This window comes from Anopheles cruzii, chromosome 3 (genome assembly GCF_943734635.1).
Source record: "Anopheles cruzii chromosome 3, idAnoCruzAS_RS32_06, whole genome shotgun sequence".
Taxonomy (NCBI): domain Eukaryota; kingdom Metazoa; phylum Arthropoda; class Insecta; order Diptera; family Culicidae; genus Anopheles; species Anopheles cruzii.
Window position 1 is genome coordinate 82,359,371 of NC_069145.1, and position 12,620 is coordinate 82,371,990.

General features: G+C 52.9%; 1 protein-coding gene across 1 annotated transcript; it reads left to right on the top strand.

Moving 5' to 3' along the window:
• The first annotated feature begins 838 nt into the window (after positions 1-838).
• On the top strand, positions 839-7,389 carry LOC128273362 (nuclear pore complex protein Nup205). The gene is given in 7 exon segments (XM_053011305.1): positions 839-848; positions 940-4,079; positions 4,146-5,464; positions 5,527-6,470; positions 6,522-6,872; positions 6,939-7,085; positions 7,133-7,389. Coding segments are annotated over 7 exon segments (6,168 nt in total).
• Positions 7,390-12,620: the final 5,231 nt, after the last annotated feature.

A 12,620-nucleotide genomic window follows, 5' to 3' on the forward strand; every position in this document is an offset into this window, starting at 1 on the left:
TTATCGAAAGCATGTGAATGAAATAGAAGACAACCACATGTCCTGAGCGGTGGTTTTGGCTCATCGGCAAGAGGCCATATATTTTAGATTTTAGCGAAGATACTTAAAAAGCAATCAAGGCCAGCGCTGTAACATTAACACTTTGTTCAATATTTTTCGCCTAGTCTTTCATCCTGAATCGCTTGCATTAATTGTGAAACTTTTTTATAAAAAAATTTGCCATTACTCTATCTGTAACTATTTTCAGCTCGCACGTTTCTACATCCTTGAATAAAGCACAAATGTTCTCTCCTGCCTTGAGTGAAGTTTTACGTTTCCCTTGTCGGCTGGTACCAGTCCAGGTAAATTCTGTATGGTACTGTATTCGATTCTGGCGGGTACTGTACTTGCTACTTACTCTAATCTCTCTTACGAATATTAATTTTTATTCTCGTTATTCCAATCTTGGTTAGTGATGAACCAATGAAGATGTTCAACTGAGAAGAAAAATACTATTTTCAGTTCTTAGTACAAATTTTAAAATCGATCAATTCAAAGAAAACTGTTTTCGTCAAGTCCAACATGGTTTTCGTTAAGTTCAAACTCATCGATCGTTGCGTATAAACATGCGTGCTTCGTAAACACCATCTCAGCCAATCAGGCTCTAGTTTGACGTTACCGTTTGACAGCAGTTTCGGCATCCGCGAAACAAGAGCTTTCGTTTGCCGCCTGTTTCTGGTTGGTCTGGCATTTCGCAGCAAAAAATCCAACCTAGTTCCTCTTTTATAGTTTAACTTCACCGTTTCAAACCCGAAAGTAGCGCGGGCTGTGCGTTTTTACTTCAAGTGCCTGGAAAACCATGGCTGAAGGTAGGCAATTGCGGCTGCCCCCAGACGGTGCAAGCAGATTGTGAGGTTAGGAAGGCATATACAAACCATAACCCGTTATCCCATTTTCCAGCGACGCCCGACGATCTGTGGACCCCGTACAAATATTTGTTGAACAGCATCGAAGGTTATTTGTTGCCCCAAACTGACTACGCCGACACAAACAATGCCGTCAACCTGGAGGCGCTCCTGCGGAAGCATAAACAAAACTTTATCGCCCTGCTGAGAAACCCACCAAAGAACGCGAAATGCCGGGACGCGATCCGACAGGGCATCACCGATGGCATCACGCTGCCGGAGTTTGGGCACACCATCCTCTCGAAGGAGCTCGTCGACGAGAGCATCATCCTGTCGGACATGTTCGATCTGAACGAATATGTCGCGCTGGAGTTGCTTTGCACGTCGCAGCAGCAGACAGTCAATCATCCGGGACTGACCCGGGGCTTGGTGGCTGTGTTGCTTTACTACGATGGACGCAAGTCTCTGGTGGCAAGCTTGAAGCAACTATTTAAATCCCGTGCCGGTGTTTCGTGGTGTACGGACGCTTCTCCGGAGGTGACCAACATTGTTACCTCCTACACCGACGGTCTCGTAGCGGACGGAATGCTCGAACGTATCATCGACCTGCTGAATGAGCTGGACATTACGAAAGAGCTCGACATCCTCACGACTAACCGTGCCCTCGGGCCACCCAAGCACCACCGGCAAGTGTTGGACTTGTTTGAGGAAATCCGGCTCCTGTTGGCCCAGTGTCTGTACTATTGTGCGGCCCAAGCCGGTCTGCCGCGCAGCGCATCGGTGAAGTTGATTCAGTACTTGCGCGGCTACAAGTACGCCGAATCGAGCGGTGGAATCGACGACGTTACGGTGACGCTCCAGATGGCTCTGCTGTATGCGTTCGATTTGAGCGTGTTGCTGCGGCGCGAGGATGGCGAAGAGCTGGTGAAGAATCTTCCGATGATCAAGGACGAGCTGTACATTGACTTCCTGATGGACGCGCTGTCCAGTGGTTGGGAGAACGACGGTCTGCACGCACTGTCGCTGTTCGCGTTCGGACTGTCAATCGCCACGCTTCGGCTCGCGCCACAAACACTGTTCCAGGAAACGGGCAAAATCATCGAACAGGACGAACTGCTCGTGAATGGGGCCATTCAGGGGAAAGTGTTCGACTTTCTGTACTACACGTTCTTCGAGAGTGAACTGATCTACGAGACCGAGTTCTTCTACCGGCGCATCCACACCCTTTTTGCCGACTTCATCGAGTTGATGCACTCGAAGGTGACGGAACTGAGGGGCCGGGCGGACGAAACGGCCCGCACCGTACAGCTGTACCAGCAGCAGGGTGTCGAACCGCCGGCCAATCTTTGTCACAACTTCGAGACGCTCCTCCTGTCCGTGGGGAAGTTTTACGGCAACGATCGGCTGCAGCTTCACCTCAGCGTCGAGTACTGGGGACCATCGGAATTCACTTCCAGCACGGCCCTACGGTCTTCGTCTCGCTCGGTGTGTTTGTTTAAATTCATTCGCCTCGCAGGTGAGCTGCTTCCACCGACGCTTTTCATACCCTACCTCCGGATGTTGGCCGGTCTAAGCTGCAACCCCCAATCGGCGCGCAGTGCCTTCAACCTGCTGAAGCAGAGCAACGCGAGCCATCACTCGTTCCCGCAGTCCGGAAACAGCACGATGTCGTGGGACCATTTCTTCAACTCTCTGACGGCGTACTTTCAGAGCCTGCGCTTAGAGCAGAGCCCCCACACGGAGACGGTGTACCGGAATCGTATGATGAGCAAGAGCATTAACCCGCAGGAAATACTTGGCCTGCAGGCGGTGCTGCAGGTCATTCAATCGGTCGCTCGGTACGACGAAATTTCGTGCCTGACACTGTGCGAGAACTCGCAATGGCTCCTGCTGGATGTGCTGGTGGGTCTGATTAGCTGTTCGGTTCCGATTCAGTTGAAAGCGGAAATCGTGCGCACACTCGGTGCACTGGCCGGCACGTACGAGATTGCCATCCAGCTGTGGAAAAATCTGGAAGACTCGCAAATCATCTCCACGGTCCCGAGTACGAGTAACTTTCAGACACGTGGCGTTAAGTCGGAACTGGAGGAGGTTGAGAGTCGCAACGAGACCTACCCACTGACGCACGCGATGGTCGATTTTCTGGCCAGCCTCATGCGAACGGCCATACCGCAAGATCTCGGTGGTTCAACGCGTGTACCCGGCATTCATCCGTACCTGTCGTATGTGATCGATACCGTGCTGTTGCGGCTGTTCAATCGGAGCTACAAGGACGGGGCCGAAAAGTGGCAACTGGCGCAAAAGTGTCTACAGATCGTGTACGCCTTCGTGCGGGACTACAAGTGCGATGTACCGGCCGGGAGCGCGCTGAAGGACACGAAGGAATATCGTTACCCTCCCGCCTACCAAATGCTCCTGCAGATGAACACGAAATCGGAGCTGTTGCGCTTGCTTCTACACATCCTGGACGAGTCGGTCGTTTGCTTCGACACGTACGCTCCCTTCCCTGGCAAGAGCGCCCTCGAAGCCACTTCGCTGCTCTGTCTGCAAATCATGGAACGGGTACTGAACATTCAGGAGAACTTTTTCACCATACATCTGAATTCGCCAAACCCGGCCATTCTGGTCGGCCTCGGCAAGCTGCTGCTGGGCATGAATCCTCGCAGTGGCAAGGCTGATCACATGCTGAACGTCATGAAGCACATCACGTACAGCTCGTGGCTCCCGGAGAACAGTCTCGTGGCATTGCGCATCCTTACGATCATCATGGCGCAACCGGACGTGAATCAGTTGATCCTGGCACTGGTCACCCAAACGGATGCCCTCAAGAACGAGATACGTCAGGGGTTTGTCGAGTGTCTCGAGACGGACATTAACATCACCGAGGAAGTGCAACTTTCGCCAACGGACTCGCGTGCCGCAAATAACGCTTCCCTGTTGACGCTGGAACCGGACCCCCAATCCGGAGGAACGCCAGCCTCCGAAGTGTACGTGGCCATGAGCGTAAAACGGGCGGTCATCCATCTCATCCAGGAGTGTCTTCAGCAGCCCGTGGTGCCAAATCTTGCGCACTATCTGCTCGGGTACGATTTAACGAAAGAGCTACACCAGACGAACCTGCAGCAGCCAGGGGTGATGAATTTTCCGAGCAACTGCTCCAAGTCCTTGATCACGCTGTTGGATAAACATTTGGAGGTAAGTGTCCTGTCACGCGCAGTTGAGTAGACCTCCGTAATTGTTGCTCCATTCGTACAATCGTAGAACATCAGATCCGGAAGCGCCCTTTCGACGAGCTACAGCAAGCTGATCGAGCAAGCCTATTGCCTGCTGTACTGCATCTGCCGGAACTATCACACGTCGGAAGTGTTTTTGCGCTTCCTCCGTTCGTGTAATGACTTTCTCTGTCGGCACACGGCCGCCTTCCCGTTCCCGTTTGCCAAAAACCCGTACCAACTGAACCAGATGACGTTCCTGCTGAAAGCGATCGTGATCGAGCTCAAGTTAACGAGCGAACGCAATCAGGCGACCCAGTTTGAAATGATTTGCAAAATTCTGCTCAAAATTATGAACATGCCGACGGCGGGAGGTGAAGTGTCCACGGCTGGACTGGGTGAGCAGCACTACTACACCAACACCAACCTGTCGCTGGCTGGCATGCCCTCGATGAGCATGTCCTCGACGGCGGCAGTGAAGGAATCGAGCGAGACGGCCAAACGGCTACTGTGCATCTTGCTCGATTGTGTGGACTTCGAGATAAAACAGCTGGAGGAACCGCACTGGAAGTACTTTAACTCCGAAGTGCTACACGAGGTGCTGCAACGATGCGAGATCCCCGTTAACCGGAATGCCCCGCACGGCCGTCGACGGTTGATCGACATTCGCAAGCTGCACGACTATTTACTGCACGAACTGGGTTCGATTCACTTTGCAACCGGCCAACGGGCGCACATTGTGCAGGAAATCAAAGCTATCCTTCAGTATGCGGTGCTATTGAACGGCCAGCAGGAAATTTGCACATCCACCATCCAGTTCCTGGAGGCGTGGGGTCAGGTGACCGAGGTACTGGTCAGCGTGACACCGGCGATGATCATGTCCCTCGAAACGAAACAGATCATCATCACGGAGATACTGCAGATCATGCTCGGCAAAGCAGTGTCGAAGCAGATCTTGGCCGAATTGGCCAATATCGCTTCGTCGACCGTTTCCCTCCTGATGGTGAATCTGAGAAGCTGCTTTTTGCTGAAATCGGAACAGCAATCGCTTAGGCTGCTGTCCGAACGGAGTCACACGGGGCTTCCGAATCTGGGGCCCGGAACCACCGAGGGTACAGTTCAAGAAGAGTTTAACGCCGCATCGCGCCGAGGACGGGATGTGGCCAACTACAGTAGTCTCGAACAAGCGAATGTGCTCAGCTTGAAGTTTATCCTGAAAAACATTCTCGACTGGTTGCTCGTCAGCAGCGACGGTTCGCCGCAGCTCAAGATGAACCTGTACGTGGCGCTGCTCAACTACATGCACATCATCAAGGGCAACCAAGACAACCTGGAACGTGGCCATACAAACGACAAAGAGGAGTAAGTGTGTAACGGAGAAAACGGAGATTGAAGATTTCGCAACCCTAACACGCCTATGCTCTTTGCAGAATGGATTCTTTCCTCAACAATACCATAAGTGGCTCGAATCGGAAACTGTACGGCGAAGAGACCGAGGATTACAAGCAGCTCAAGATGATAATGGACATTTTCAACGCCTTCGGCGACAGTCTGATCGACGTAATGTGCCAGGACTGTACGACTGGGCACGACATCTGCAAGATGCTGGCCATGTCCTGCCTCGACATGCTGCTCAGCATTGATGCGTCGGTCGACATCATCGAGTTTGTCGCACGACACGGCTATCTGACGCACATCGTTAACAGTCTACTGAAGCACGATGACGCCTTGCGGCGCATTCTGGACCGCAACCCGAACAGCTTCCGTGCGCTGTACGTGTACGAAAGCAAGATGGCACTGTTGAGCCGCATCGCGCAGTGCCAGATTGGCGCGCGGTTACTGCTAGAGGAGGGCCTTCTCGGGATACTGGGCAGTATGAAGGTGTTTGATCAGCACCGGGACGTGCAGCTACGGATGAACGGTAATCATCTGGAGACGGGAAGTGACCCGATGGGCTCACTGTCCCTATCTGGCACCTCGTCGTCCTTCATTCCACCGATGGAGGCCAGATATCAGCAGATACTGTTCCCGGCGCTCAATCTGTGCGCTGCCATCCTTTCCACGCTGGGTCAGGAAAACAGTTCCGTGATCTGTCAGATCATTTACTTTTTCGTGTCACACAGTGACATGATCGAAACCGTGCTTCGGGCCGGCTCGCCTCGGATGAATCTGGGTCTATTGAAGGAGCTGGCCAGCATCACGAATCTGGTGGCCCGAGCCGTCAATCAGGAACTCTTCGAACAAACCGATCCGGATGCGAACAAAGCGTTCAGCTCACAGCTGCACCGCATACACAAGTTTATGATGTGTCTTTTTCCGCGCTTCATTGTTTCGGATCAAATGCTGAAAGATCTCCAACCGAGTGCCTTCGATAGCACCGGCATCGGTATGAGTGGAAACTTTAGCTTCGGCGCCAACACGACAGTAACCGATCAGCGTCAACGATCGCTGCACGTCAAGTACATCCTCGAGGTGGCAGCCAACCTGTCTCTGTACGCGCGAAACTGTATCTCGAATCACGTCGTGGACCATCGGTCGGTCAACGTAATCTTTTCCCCGCAGTACGGCGGTGTCGAGGGAGCCACCGTTGCTCCGCTGCGTAAGGAAACGTTGGCCCCGGCGTACAACAGTTTGCACGATCAGCAATCGCACAGTCTGTACACCGTCATTACGCAGCTCCGGTCCACGGTGGAGTACTATCACAAGGAACGCAACATACTGGAGAGCCTGCAGCAGCAGCGCAATTCACTGCCAAGCATCGACCTCGACAAGAACAGTAAGCATCGCCGGCGTCGTGAAATGTAGATCTTGTACTGTACTGTACCCTCTCGTTTCACTTCAGTTCAACTACAGTACATCGTGCTGACGGAGCGCGCCACGGCAAAACAGGAAGAAATGCAGCGGTGCATCTTTATCATCGAGCACTGCCTGTATATTCTGTGGGCGCATCTTGACTTTTTCGTATTGCAACTACTACCGAGTCACAAAAGTTTCAGAAACACCCAAGGAATCTGTAAGTAAACCGTAAGGGCAGAGCCCACTGCAATCAGATTGTCATGAAGATGTTCTCTCGCTTCTCGCCACTGCCAGATTACAAATTTGGTTCGAGTGAAACTGGGTGGACGGTCACGAATGAGGATATTGCCGCGCTCAAAAAGACGCTCATCGGTGTGTTCAACGAAACGTTCTGCAAGCAGCTGCTCGAGATTGACCAGAAGCAGTCGGAGAAGGGCTACGTGGTGGCATTTATTCGGCGTATTAAACAATCGATACAATTCGTGCCGGTCAAGTAAGGCGGAAGCTGCCGATCTTACTTGCGGTAGTCCGTGGCACCGCAAGTCAACGATTGATCCATAGTTAATAACTGATATTCGAACGTTAGAAATTGGTAATAAAATAATATGTTTCAGTACAGTAATCGTTCGACGCTCCTCGCCTCTTGACGATATTTTAGGTTTGCAGAAGTTTTAAAACCGTTACAGTTCAAAATGTATAAACTGATTTATAAACTGACAGTTGTTTGGCAAATGACGTTTGAAATGTCAAAATTTGCGAAGAGCCCGGGAACGCTCGGATCGAAAAGTCAGAAAATACCAAACGAGTTTGGGACAAAAAACAAAAAGTAATACTTAAATAAAATAGTTGAAATAAAGAGTGAAAAGAATTGTACTTCATTGTGAAGATGAGAGATTTATTTTGCGTCACATTCGCAGCTCCTTAAGTTCGTAGCAAGAATAGAGCGCGCCGCGGTACGGTAACAAAAGTGTCCCGGGACCACCGGAACACGGCCCGTGAAATCGTTACGGCGCGCGTGTGTGTTAGGGTGGCCCACCAAGCAGGCACCAAGGCTTGGCGAGATATAAACAGACACCCGTGCCAATAGGAAGCCGTCGTCCCGCGAACGGTGCGACAAAACTCACGCCAGCGGCGTTTGCAAGCGTTCTTCTTATTTCGGTCTTATTTTGGTTCCAAATAAAGAAAGCCCCAGTTTAGCTGGTCAGCAGAGTGTCCGGTGGTTAGCGCGCTGAAATGTTTGTCCCTCGCCCGGGACTCGTGACGACGGGTGATAGTGAAAATGATAGTGAGCGTTGAAATGATTGTGGTGGTACCATTGTTCTGTCGCACGACGGAGTGCCGCAATACGGGCGTGATAGCCCTGCCTGGCTGGCCCGGGCATCGGTAAACGAGCAAAAACCAAGCCCATCGCCGGATCCACCGGAGCCTCGCGCTTTGGGCGGAGGCTAAAAATCGAAGTGCAAGTTTTCGCAGCATCAACGGTGCAACCACAGCAAGCTATGAGTCTCAAGCACAGTCAGTCCGTGAGTTTCACAGTTACCCCCGCCGTGTAAAGTCCTGTGTGGAAGCGGATCAAACCGCACCGGAAAGGTGAAGAAAACTTAGTTTTGAGCTAGAGGTATCGCGACGAGGAAGCAGAGTGAAACCCCCCCGGAACCCAGTTGCCCGTTGCGGCAGTATGCAGCGCCGAACGGAACGTCCATCGGAACAACAGGTGAGGGTTTTGCGGGCGCGGAAAGACGAGGGCACCCGATTTTCAGACCCCAAAATTGCTCGAGCCAAGAGAGCGGCCCGGCACGCGGCACTTTTCATCCGCGCGGTGGAAACTCTCTCTCTCTCACGCACTTTCTCCTTCTTTTCCCCTTGTGGCAAGGAAAACTCGACCGAGGTCCCAGCTTACTATGCTGGTGCTGGCTGGCTGGCTGGCCGGTGGAACATTGTGCAACAGCACGGCGAGAGACCGCAGAAGGCTGTGTGGTGTGTCACCGTTTGATGGTTGAAGCGATTGTGTGCCAACTACTGCGCGACACACTTTTATTTAACCTTCTTTCGTGCGGAGTTTCACTTTCTACCGCCCGCAGACCGTCTCCAGAGGTGGCCACCCGCCCCGCTCCGCCGCGCCGCGCTGCGCTGTTTGTTCTGATCTTATCGCTTTAGTTTCACGCGCGCACCGCCCGAGCGAAGATTCGTTCTCGCGGCGTAACGCGGCGCAGTAGAAGGCTGTGAATTACTAATCGGCGATAACCGGAATACACCACGGGGACCGCGCGGCTCGTGGGGTGCCTGCGGGCCGCATCGTTAGAATGGGCGGTGTTTCGGAACGATCTCGCCCGCTGCCACCCACTGTCGGGAGTGACAAAGAAATCGCAAAAAGTTTACATAATCCGTCGATGACATCGGAATATTTTAGCGTCACTCGGCGGTTGGTTAGCAGCAGCAGCTCGGTCTCGCTCGCTTTGTCGGCCGCCCCACGGTCGTGCCGCATAGGCGTTGTTTGCTTCACGGTTTTACGGTTATATTTTTATTTAGAGGGTTTAAAATGACTTCATCATGATTCACTGGGCGGCCGTTGGGAAATCAAAGGCTTTATCACAAAGAACCGAGGGCCATATTTCTTTCATTCATAATTCCCCCCCGGGCGCTTATCACTGTTTACCGATTTTTTTGCCCCCCGATGGTGCACTTCAGTCAGTGTGTATTTGGTTGCCCTCAAAATGGGATTCTAAATTAGAGTTCCACAGATTGATAACTCCAATGTTTTTTTGCACTCAATTCCTCCAAGTTTTAAACTGAATGCCGTGTCCCCCGTTGTCCCAAATTCCAAAACATCTTAGCCCTCGCAGCCGAACAACATTCGACTCGGGCCAAGTGCCGCAAAGTCCGTCACGCCGGAACGGTAGCCTCGAAGGAGCGATAACGAAGTGGTTTCAGGGAAAACAAGGTTTTTTTCCCATTCACAACCTCCAGTTTGGATTATTAAAGACCGCAACAACAACAACAACCAGGGGCGGCTCCACCTCACCAACGACCGCCCGGCAGATCACGGCGCGAAGTAACAATTGAATGAGGAAAGCGTCCCACTATCGCACGATGGAGATAACGATAAACGAAAAAGATGCTGCCCTGGTCGGGGGCCCCGGGGCCTGGGTGTCCACACGAGGAACCGCGCAGGAACAGCATGCGATAATTAAATCTCGTCGCCACTGAATCCACGTTCCGTTGCGGCACGAACTCCGGTTGCCTCGGCCAAGGTGCGGGGTAGCAAAAATTATCTCCGGCGACATCGTTTGTTTGCTAAGTGCTCCTCAAACAACTCGCGAAGAGCTCGGAGCGGACACGCCAAACGGACAAAGTCTGCTGTTGCTGTTCCCCCGCGCCCCCCGATAGCGGCCTCCGCAGTCAACAGGAGGATATGCATCCCGGAGAGTCCGGAGCCTTTGCTTGCTTGAAAGTGTTAATTAAGTTTACCCAAACTTCGGAACCCGGCCCGCAGGGGGAAGATCCCGAAAACGGGCACGTCTCTCCTCGGACCGACTTGTTGAGTAGGTTTACCCACAGCCGCGGCCGAAATCCTCAGCCCCGCCATTGTTCCGATTGATAGTAATTAAGCGAGCAACACCCGGGTTTGGTCTCCGGCGCAGGAAACTGGCTTTACGTGACTTCCCGGGACGTGCTGCTGTGCTGCCCCAAAACAGACCACACGGGGACCCGTGTGGCTTTCAGGGAAGATTTCGAAACTTTTTGCGGCCACGCGAGGGCCGGGGATTGCAGGCCTCCCTCGTTGGGCTGGGCCCGTTCAATTATCCAACGCTGCTGGCGCCGCGTGTGTCGCAGTGCAGTGTGGAGCCGACGGCACCAAAACCGTTGCGCGACCCGTCACGCCACCAGGGGCGCCCGCGGGTGGAGTTACCCAAAAAATCCATCACCAACCCAACTGCTGACCGATGGCGGCGGCCACGGCATGCAATCTGTGGGCGGACCCGCGGGGAGCATTGCGTTTTCGCGTCTCATTTTCTTGTTGAGGTTTCGTAAATTGCTTTTCCTTTGCACCGTTCTCGGCGACGTGGCCAACACCTGGCCTGGCGTGGTTAGGACGTTGTGTTACAACGAAAAGGGGGGTCCTTGGGTGTCCATCCACCGTAATCGAGCACCTCCAACATCCGGCCCGTGGCGTGTCCTGGCGACGCCCGGTTTTCCGTCTCATCGGCCACGCTCGATGTCTTTCTCGGAATTACATAATCCTTTCACCATCAATCGATTGCTTCAGAACGATTTGGTCCGTTTCTCCTTTTTTTGTGCCGCTGCAGCCGTGTGCCGCCTCGTACCGGTTTGTGCCGTCCCGTACCGAGAGAGAGAGAGAGAGAGGGATGGTTGGTCGGTGTGGCCACCATAAGGCTCAAATGTTTGTGGTGGTGGTCCGTCGTGTTTGTTGTTTGCTGGCCAGTGTGTGACTGGTTTACGAGCCTCGCGAGGATCACCGGGTGACGTCCGTCGCTCGTTCACTTTCGCTCTCCGCGGAAGTGGAAGCGCAAATAAAAGCACTCCCGCTTCCCGCGTCGGTAAACATTAGGACCTCCGGTGCCAGGTGGTCCGGTTTGAGACACCCGGCGGTCAAAGGCTGCAGCCGCGAGGTTCCGAAAGGATGGCGGTATCTTCGATAAACTCCCGTTAGATCAACAACTGATGAAGAAACGGTCGGTCGCGGCCAAACTCTTTGACCGGGCCAAACAACATAAAAGATAAGGAATGTAAATTCGACCGCCTCACCTGACCTGTCTGCTGCTGCCGGCCAATTCCGTTTCGGATTACAAGTGCAGCCGCCGCCGAAAGGATGGCCGCAAACAAATTTTTTCGACCTTCGCGGGTCCAATAAATGCGACCAGTGCCACGTGTCTGGAGGTGTTTAGAAATCGGATACTTTCGGTAGCGAAGTAGACTTTTATTTTCCTTGTTGTCCTTGCCTTATCGCTCCGGCGGCAACATTTTCAAACACCGTTTCGTTCCGGTTGACCCGAGCCGCAGCCGAGTTAGAGAGGTTCAATATTTGCGGTACTTCTGGTACAAGTATTTGCTACGGCGCTAATCTGCAGCGGCCGTCGGAAGAGCTTCGTGTCCGTTGGTTTGGTGCATCGCTCGGAATAGGCCAAACAAGTGCGATCGTAAACATTCCAGGGTGAGGATGAAGTTACAAGCCTGGGATTGCTGGCGGGGGTCGCTGAGACTTTGACTCCCGGTTAATTAATCCCGTTGGTTAAATGGAAAACTGTCCATCATGACCGCTGACCGCTCGCGTCTTGCCGCGGCCGCGTATCAGTTACTCTCAACGGCAGGGACGCAACATCAGGTCGGAACTGTGTTGTTGTGCCCTTTCTCACTCCGTTCGACACAGCACCCCAGGGTCCGTCACTCTGTCGACGGTAATTGAACTACACGGAGTCAAACTGCCAACACGCCCGCATGGCCACCGTTTACAAACCGTCGTCGTCGTCGTCGCGGTGCAATCTTTTGGGCTGTTACAGTGAGCGACACTGTCATTTAACTAAACACGTTGACCTAATCGCCGGAGGTCGTCCTCAGTTAATGGGGTGCAGTGCGTGTCCGTCCGGGGGTTGTGTAAAGATGATTGAAAACCATAAACTTGACTTCTTCGCCCCCCAGTGGGAGTCATCCTTCTGGTTCTAGAAAATTGGGAAATTATTTTTAAAGCCGCTCCCCGTGCTGAGCTTCG